Raw genomic sequence first — 9,192 nt, forward strand, 5'->3', positions numbered from 1 at the left:
GGAAGGACCCTCTTCCATTCCTGGGCCTGTTCGTGGCTATACAAAGAAGCAAAATAAAGGCAGTTAGCATGAAAGAACAGAAACTCCAAATAGTTAGGCTTTTTAAACTGTGGTTCCTGCTGTCCTAGCACAGATTCTGAGAGAAAGCTCCTGGTAGCTTGGGGGAAGTGGGTGGAGCCAGGGGTTTTCTGTCCTGGGCCAACACTGACTCAGCTTTCTTGTATCTTTTTCTTGTGATGCTTTGTTTGGGGCTCTGTGGATCTGGGTAGGAGGGAAAACGCTCCCTGAATGTAACTTGGTAGCTCGGTGTGGCAGTCCTGTGGCTTGGTGTGCACGCGCGTGCTTGTGTGTATGTGTGTGCGTGTGTGTTGCCTCATGCCTGCTTTGTGTCTGCCTGGCCTTCACAGGCCCCTACTGCTTTGCACAGCCACAGCCTCACCCACTCATAGATGTTCTTTTTGACCTTTCCTTTCAAATAAATGGGGATGAGGAGCTCCTAAGCCTCTGGCTTCCTGGTGGAGGGTGAGCGGTGCCATGCTGCCCGGGGCCTTGGCCGCTGCACGGCCTCTTCTGTTTGGCTGCTGCATCTGTTGTGCTTGGTTGCCAGGCAAAGCCAGGAAGACGAGCTGTTGCCTAGTAAATGGACGTAATGATTTTTGTTTGTTTTGCACTAAAGTTTCTGTGATTTAACAATAAAGTTCTGTCAACCAGACCTGGGCCTGAGTATTTCTGAGATGCCTCAGCCAAGAGTTTGGAATCTGACCAGCTCCAAGGCCCCTTTAGTGCCTGGCAGGTCTGCAGTTCCTTTTGGACAGAGAAAGTAAGTGAAGTGTTTAGAAGAAACTACACTTGGTCTTCCCAGAGAGACTGAACCCCAGGCCAGATCCCCCCTGTTCCCCCAGGCCAGCCACACAGGAGTTGACCAGAGCCACAGTGTATTATTGCTGGTTCCTTGTCAGTTGCTTTTCTTTTTAAAAACAGACCGTTCCAAAAACTTTCATTGAGTACCAGTTAAACAAAACAAAGGGGAAAATGTCAGGGGGAATAACTTAATTTAAAAAAAAAAAAATACACATGAACACTCCACATCCAGAAACCAAGGGGACATCAGTCATTTCTCTTCAGAAGCCGGGTGTGTTTGGAAGCCAAGGAAATGGAGAGAATGCACTGCTGTTTGTTGATGTGGACTTTCTTAGTCTGTGTGGGAGGCAGGGGTCCCTCTTTGCCTCCAGCGGGGCATGTGACATAGATGCAGTGGGACTTGAGCTGGAGTCCAGGTGTTAGAGCAGGAAGGGGGTGGCAGCACTCGGCCTCCCTCCCAAGGTGCTAGGCCCCTTCTTTCTGTAGGGGGTGGGACGGGACATACTTGTTGGGCATGGAGTGGGGAGTAGAAGAGAGTCTGCTTGGCCTTTTTTGACCCCACCTCAGCCAAGCTGGTCTTGAGACTCCTGGGCCCCAGTGACCCTCTTGACCTCATCCTTAGACACTTAGCATTTTGTTTTTTCTTAAAAAAATAATAAAATTTTATGAAGGTAGAGATCAGATGCTGAATGAGCGTCTGGTAAAAGTGGAATCCGAGCAGCTGGTGCGGCTGGGGCCAATCTGAGGTCGTCAGCCCGCCTCCTGTGCTGGCCTGGGGAGGGGCCCAGACACCGTCAGCCCTGCCCCCGGAGGGGCGGAGGGACAGGAGCTGCTCACACTAGGGACGCCTCCCCCACAAGTCATAGCTCAGTGATCTCCAGAGGGCTCTCCATGATCACGTCACGAAGCTTGTGCAGGGGCGTGGATTTGGCGGACTCGGTGCGGGCGTTGTGCTCAAAGGCACTGGCCTCAGCGGCCGTCAGCGTCTCCAGCGATCGGCCCAGGCCCTTCTGATCATCCTCCGGCAGGCTGTTGAGGTCGGTGGCCAGCAGTGTGCCCGTGCTGCCGTGCACCACGTGGATCCCGTCGGGGCCCTTGAACTCCACGGGCGGCTTGTGGCGGAAGCGCAAGCTCTCTTGGCCCGGGCTGCACTCCCCTGGCTCCTCTTCCAGTTCTGTCTGGATCAGCTGCAAAAGGCCGCGGCCCCCCATACCTCAGGGACCCCCACACTGCTCAGCTCCAGGCCAAGAGGTGAGCTGGTGTGTGGCCCCAGAGACCCTCCTGCTCTTTCCTTCCCCCACGCTAGTTCCTGCTGCAACAGACTGTCCATCCTCTGGCAGCGTCTCTTGAACCGGAAGCAAAAGAAACCACAAATACCAAATACTGATAATAGGTTTGGGGGATTATAGGCCGCCTTCGAGCAGCTAATTTTCTGTTCATTTTGATGAGCTATCAAAATCCCGTGATGCACTTATATCTGGGTTTGTCATCAACTTGGCCTGAGGTAGGTTCAACTGTCACTGGGGCAAGGTAGGAAGTGTGCACAGGTGAAGTTGGAGGGGTTAACAAGGTGTGGCGGGCTCAGTGAAGCTATGGCGCTTTTGTCCTAACTAAAGTGGGGACCAGTCAGCTCTAGCCGAGGCCAGTGGGGAATGTGGGCCTGGCAAGAAAGCTGGAGTTGATATTTCATCTGACAATGCATAAGTGTTGACATAATTATGGCCACTGCAGGCAAATACACACATGTAGGCCTATCGGACCCTGACAGCTAGTTTCCTAAAATGATACCACCTTTTCAGGGTATCCTGGGTCTCCTCAAGTCTGAGCAGAACTGCCCGCCATCGCTGTGAAAGCCTCCCACCAGAGCCCAGAAAGTAGCCCCCTGCCTGATTTCCCAGACCCCTGCCATTGCTGTGTAGTCCTGGCTGCGGAGTTAGAAAGACACGGAGAGGGCAGCAGGAGAGTAAGAGAAAGCACCCCCAGGGCTGGGGCACGGCACACAGCTCCCTGCCCGGCCCGCTACCTCAGAGATGGAGGACTGGCAGGAGGCGGCTTTTTGCACCATCCGTTGTGCAAAGAGCTTTTTGAGCCGCAGGTAATCCTCCAGGACCACCTTCAGCAGCGAGCCCTGAGGGAGGGAGAGGGTTAACCCCCCACTGAGGCCCTCCTCTGCCTACCCCACCCCACCCCCTCACTTGGATGGAGGGCATGGAAGGTGGCTTTGGGAGTCATTGAACTCAAGGGCACACAGGTGTCTGATTCTAGAGCAGAGCAGGTGAGAAGCCTTTGCCCTGGTGGAGAGGTGGGTCTTGCTGATCTAGCCGAGGCTTGAGGGGGACTAAAAGTTGTTTCCCAAGCACCTCCTTCTTTATCCTTGGGAGTGGAGTCTCAGCTCCAGGTGGGGTCTGGGTGCAGTAGCCTGCTTGGTGGAGCTCACCTTAATGGGCCCCTCCCGAATGATCTGGCCCAGCTTGGCAATGTTGTCATATTCCTGAATGGCCGCCCGCAGGTACCGGTCATCATCAGGCTTGACAGCTGCTGGCTCACGCCCAAAAGTTCCCTGGGGAGAGGGGACATTAGCTGGAGCAGAGGTAGACCTGTGAGTGGTCACACAAGCCAGAGGAAGACCCCCAAAGAACCCAGCTCCTTGGCCGGTGCCCCACCTCTGCACCACCCTCTGCCTGGCTCACATGGGTACGGGTAGGGCTGTTCCACAGGTCTGCGATCTCGCTCAGGTTCTCTGGCAGGTCATCCTCATGCTCAGCCTGGGCAGCCAGCTCCAGGTTCCGGCAGAAAGGATCCAGCCACACGGGATTGGCCCTGGGAGTTGGGGAGTTGGGTGGGATGGGGGTGTGGCAGGCTCAAGGGGACAGATGCCTTTTCAGCCTCACTTCTAACCCCTGCCCTTTCTCCTGGCCAAATGCAGCGCCTTTCACAGAACTGGGGTGCTGGGGTACAGGGCTGTGAAAAGCAGGCCTCTCTTCACTTTTGGGTGCATCTTTCACCCTAGGTTCCCACTAGAACCAGCAGAACATGTCAGTCAGCCCAGATCAGCTTTAGTGCAGAGGCCTCATCAACCTGCACCAGGTGACCACGTCCATGCCCTAGAACTTGGGGGTATATCAGGAGTAGGGAGCCCAGCTCAATTCAGAGGGTGGGGGGACAGCAGCGGCCAGCCCACCAGGGGGTGCCCATGCCCCAGGTTTAAACCAGCCTGAATTCCCTCAGCATTTGAGGGACTGCCGAGAATCCTCTATGCCTGCTGGGTCCTCTGCAGGCTCCCTAGAGTGGACAGGGCAGGGCTCAGGGACCTCACTCACCCGTCGAAGGAGTACTTGTTAGTGTTGGGCATGTCCATGATGTCTATGAAACCACGATTCCCTGCAGGGAGAAGGGTTGGGAGGAAGGGGCCCTGGGAGGGCTGGGGCATGCAGAAGAGGGGTACACCCAGGTTTGGGTCCAGGGAGTCTGGGCTAGCCTTATGAGGCCCTCCCACTTCCTCCTCTCCTCCCTCCATGGCAGCCCTTGCTCACCTGCCGAGCCAGCCACAATGGCTTTGAGCTTCCTTTTGTGTCTGGAGAGGAGTAGAGATGGGCTGGTGAGGGGGCTGGGCTGGCATCTCAGAGGCCCAATGGCCCTGCTGCTTCCTGGCTGGCCCAGGAGCAGGGTGCATCAGGCCCTATCTCTGGGCAGTGGATCAGGGCAGGGGCACTCACATGGTCCTATAGTACCAGTTCATAAGGATGAAGAGCATGGCCGCCAGGAAGAGGAGAATGGCCAGGACAATGATCGCCATCTGTGGGGGAGGGGCAGCCATGAGCGGGTGGGGCACCTGGGCCAGAGCCCAGGCAGCAGTGCCCCTCCACATGCAGTGAGAGCAGCCAGGGGTACCTGCAGGGCAGACATGTCATCAGGCAGCCGGACAGAGATGGCAGGCTGCACGTCCAGGACGTTGTAGTTCCGGAAAAGATTCCGCAGCTGCTCCTTGTTCTCATCAATCATCTGGATTACCCTGGATGAGAAGTCGGGGCCTCAGCTCCTATCCTCAGCCATCCCCCCAGCACAGCCCACCCTGCTCCCACCATGAGCTGCCAAAGTTCACCACCCCCTGGAAGCCTTTCAAGATTAAAGCCCACTTGGCTAGGATAGCTTTGTATTTTACAGGGCTCCTGATACCTTCATACAGGAGGACCCTGCTTAATCTTTATATTACCTGCAGTACTCTCATTTCACAGATGCGTAAAGGAAGGCTCAGAAAAACTAGAAAACCACACTCACTGCCATCAAGTTGGCAGCCCCGTTGTTTCCAAAGTTATAAATCTTTAGAGAAGTAGATTGCTTCATCTCCTCCCGCAGAGCAGATTAGCAGCCAAATGTTTTACCACTATGCCATCAGATCTCCTTGAGGCACACCTTACCCCCCAAAAAACCCAAACTCACTGCCCTCAAGTTGATTCCAACTCACAGTGACCCCCACTGGGTTTCTGAGGTGGTAAATCTTTAGGGAAGTAGATTGCCCCATCTTTCTTCTGCAGAACAGCTGGTGGGTTTGAACCAGCCTTTTAGTTAGCACTCAAATGCCTTAGGCATTGTGCCACCAGAGCTCCTTAAGGGTCAGAGAGACAGAACTTAAACAATGGTCTCTCCATTAGCCCTGCCCACCTATGGGAGGAGCCCCAAACAGCAGCCCTGATGGTGGTATCTGTGCCTCTAGTAGGTCCCGCCCCCTCCCCTCACAGGGAGGTAGGCAGACAGTCCCAGCACAGGCCCCCACCCACCGGTCCACATCCAGGATGCGATTGGTGTCCCGGTTCACCACATGGATGAGTAGCTCTGTCTGTGCGAAGTTCACACGGCCCTTCTTGTCCACATGGAACTAGGCGAGAAGGGGTATTGTGGGCTGTGGGCACTGCAGTATGGGCAGGGGCAAGGGATAGGGTTGGAAGCCTCTTCGAGGAACGCCTGCCACCCCACCTTAATAATAAACCCATCTCTACTGAATGCTCATTGAGGACCGTGGTGCTGATGCTTCTCCTGGAGTGGACCAATCCATTTACAGATGAGGAAACTGAGGCCGAGACCTACAAGGCCTTTCCTGAGGGCACATAGCTAGGCTCAGGGGGCGCATATAGCCCATCTCATGTACACATGCACACACACCCCTGCCCTCTCCCCAGTGTCCTGGTCCTGTGGCCTGTCCCTAGCCCTCCTCCTCCCTCCACTGCCCTAGCCCTAGGTGGGCCTCCTGGGGCACCTGCACATCATCAGTGTTGACGATGGCGCCCGTGATGTTGGAAAGCAGGCGGATGAACTCCTCCTCAAAGCCGCGCACGCGGTCGGGGATTTCGTTAATGACAATCTTGACGCGCTGGTCGTCTCTCAGAATATAGATGCCAATGATGGCTGTGTCGTTGTGGCCTGCCAGGTCCCTGGCCACGATGTCCACCACAAAGTAGCCGGGGCTATAGGCCATGAAGAGGTCGAAGGTTCTCAGGATGCCGTCCACACTCCCTGTGGGAAGAGCCCAGGGGCGGAGCACAGCTCAGGGGCCAACAGGAAGTGGTGAGGGGCTGGGACAGGCAGAGACACCGAGGGGACAGCATGGATCTGCAACTCAGGGCCCAGCAGGGAGCAAAGAGGGCGGGTGACAGGAACCAGCGAGCGGGAGCAGCTTTCATCTCAGTTCCAGCTGATTGCTGCCACCCTAGGAGCGGCAGATCTTGTACTTTTTCTAGGGAAACTGAACTTTCACATTTGTGTGTAAAATCCCTTGATTTTAAACTATGGACTTAAATTTATATTTAAATATTTTGCATACTCAACAAATACAACTGTGGTGAGTGTGTGGCCTCCTCTGCATCATGCTGAGATGCTGTGCTGTGAGCCAGCCCCCTTAGTCTCTCTCTCTGTCTGACATACTACACACACACACACACACACACACACACTTCAGAATTCTGCAAACACAGCAGGGTGATCACCATTCTAAGAGGTCTTTCTTAGAAGACAACAGACCTGGGTTCAAAATCACAGCAACTTTCTAGCTGTGTGACATTCAGCAAGGTATTTAGCATCTCTGCCACTTGCTTTATTAAAGTAAGAGCAGTAGAAGCTCAGAGGAGGAAGGGACAGTGTCTGGTTGTGGGATCAGAGAAGCCTTCCTGTGAACCAGCTTTCAAAGGATGGGTCAGGGTATCAGAAGGCAGAGATGGGAGTGGGGATGGTATTCCAGGAAGTGAAGACAGAGGGAGCAGAGGCCAGGGGAGGATGGTGTGGAGCTGGAAAGAGGGATTAGGGGACACTTCAAATGCCAGGCCAGAGTCTGAATTGACATCTATGAAAAAAAGAAAAATGGGGAAGGCGTAGAAGCTTGAGGTAAAGTGAGATACATGCTTAGGTACAAGTGTGCACTGTGATTTCTGGCTCCCCAGGGCCTAGCACAGTGCCCACTACTGGGGAGGGTGAAGGGCACACAAGGAAAGACAGGACACTATATAGAAAGGATAGTGAGAAGATGGATGGGTAGATGAATGGAAGGATGATGAAGGAAAGGATAAAGGATGAGTGCATGGATGGATAGATGGAAGGATGGGTGAGGGGATGGAAAGAAGGAAGGAAGGAAGGAAGAAAAGGGGTGGGTAGCTGCAGAGATGAATGGGTGAATCAATTAGAGAATAGCTGGATGAATGGAAGGATAAAATGGCTAGCTGGCTGAATAATGGATGGAAGGAAGAGCAGAGAGATGAACAAATGACAGCTAGCTGGCTGGATGGACTAATGATAGATGGACAGGTGGATGAACGGAAGGACTGATGTGGTTGGTTGGACAGATCAATACCACCCACACCCTGTGGTGTCCACAAAGACCCCATCTCCTCCAGACTACACTGCATGCATGTAGAGACTGAGGTCTTGGCTGGAGGCCACCATGTGTGGCCAGGCCCCTACCCATGGTGAAGACCTGGCCTACATCCTCGGAGTCATTGGCGAGGGCCCGGAAGTAGTGGATGGCCAGGATGCTGTAGAAGACCAGGCTGTTGTTGCCGATGTCTGCATCCAGGGCCAGTACCTGGATCAGCTCCGAGCCCATCTTGGCATCAGTGGCCACTCCTGTAGAATCGGGCAGGTGGGTGTAAGTGGTGGGCCAGCTGCTTCCCCACACTCCATACCCAGGCTTCAGCCCCTGCACCTGCAGTGTACTCAGCCTTGGTGAACCTTGGTGGCTGGTCATTGATGTCCTCCAGCACGACCCGCACCTCCTGTAGGGTGAGGTCAGCCAGCAGGTCAAGGACTAGGGAGGGCCCACGGGGAGGTGTCCAGCTGCGATTACTTGAGGCCTTGACAATGAAGGAGAAGATGGCCTCCCGCTCCCGGTCCAGGTCCCGCAGCACCAGAAGACACCCATCAGGCTGCAGATGGAAGTTCTTCTCTTCATTCCCGGCTAGGGGTGGGACCAGGGCACAAGGTCAAGGTCAAGGCCCTGCAAGGCCATTTCCAGCCCCAGATTAGGTTGGCACTAGCCCCGTCGGGCCCCACCTGCGATGAAGTAGTACACGATGGCATTGGGGCCCTCATCTGCGTCCACAGCACCTGTCACGTTGCCCACGAGGGTGCCACGTGGTGAATGCTCAGGGACTGTCAGCATCTGGTATTGGGGGCTGCCTTTCTGCAGGGGGAGGGAGCCATCATCACAGAAGGGCAAGGCCAAGCTTTCCTTCCCTGCCAGAGGGACCTGGATAGTGCCTTTGTGTGGGTACTTGGAGATTTTATTGCCCAGGCCTTGTGGAGGGAGGAGAGCAGCTGTAACCTCAAGGGAGCAAAGACTAGGAGATGCCAGCTCTGCCCCAATGAATGTAGCCTAGTGACGTCCTCCACAAAGGCAGGGCTGAGCTTGGCATATCCTCAAAAGTATCCCCAGCACCTACGCCAGTGTTGGCCAGAGTGGTGGGTGCTCAGCTTATGGAGTGACAGACTCACACAGAGTCACCCAGGAACATCATGTCACAAGTGCACAGAGGAAAGACTACACTGCATGCATGTAGAGACTGAGGTCTTAGCAAGCCACACAAGGGCCCCGGCCCTGCTGTCTTGACTTCCTTCCAACCCCAGCTCAGCAAAGCACAGTTGATTTTCAGGCCGCCTGCCTGTGTGCAGGCTTGTGAGCAAGTTCAAGAATATCAACTCCACAGAGTCCAGGCATTTTTCTCTGTTTTTCTGGTGGCTAGCATAGTGCCTAAAGCACTTGACTGCTCACCAGAAGGCTGGCGGTTCAAACCCACCAGCCACTCCTCGGAAGGAAGGTTGGGCAATCCTACTTCCGTAGTGATACTG

General features: G+C 54.7%; 1 protein-coding gene across 1 annotated transcript in view; it reads right to left on the reverse strand.

Annotated features, from left to right (window-relative positions):
* Positions 1-1,721: 1,721 nt before the first annotated feature.
* Positions 1,722-9,192, reverse strand: part of CDH23 (cadherin related 23) — a 542,121-nt gene continuing 534,650 nt past the window's right edge. Inside the window, exons 57-69 of the mRNA XM_042780917.1 lie at positions 8,398-8,527; positions 8,051-8,302; positions 7,810-7,971; positions 6,116-6,372; positions 5,640-5,737; positions 4,753-4,873; positions 4,578-4,657; positions 4,395-4,435; positions 4,182-4,242; positions 3,552-3,681; positions 3,299-3,421; positions 2,885-2,989; positions 1,722-2,048 (exon numbers count right to left, since the gene is read on the reverse strand). Of these exons, the coding sequence (XP_042636851.1) occupies positions 1,722-2,048; positions 2,885-2,989; positions 3,299-3,421; positions 3,552-3,681; positions 4,182-4,242; positions 4,395-4,435; positions 4,578-4,657; positions 4,753-4,873; positions 5,640-5,737; positions 6,116-6,372; positions 7,810-7,971; positions 8,051-8,302; positions 8,398-8,527 (1,887 nt within the window). The remainder of the gene's footprint in view (positions 2,049-2,884; positions 2,990-3,298; positions 3,422-3,551; positions 3,682-4,181; positions 4,243-4,394; positions 4,436-4,577; positions 4,658-4,752; positions 4,874-5,639; positions 5,738-6,115; positions 6,373-7,809; positions 7,972-8,050; positions 8,303-8,397; positions 8,528-9,192) is intronic.

This window comes from Orycteropus afer, unplaced genomic scaffold, assembly GCF_000298275.1.
Source record: "Orycteropus afer afer isolate SDZICR_OR568_19922 unplaced genomic scaffold, OryAfe1.0 scaffold00070, whole genome shotgun sequence".
Taxonomy (NCBI): Eukaryota; Metazoa; Chordata; class Mammalia; order Tubulidentata; family Orycteropodidae; genus Orycteropus; species Orycteropus afer.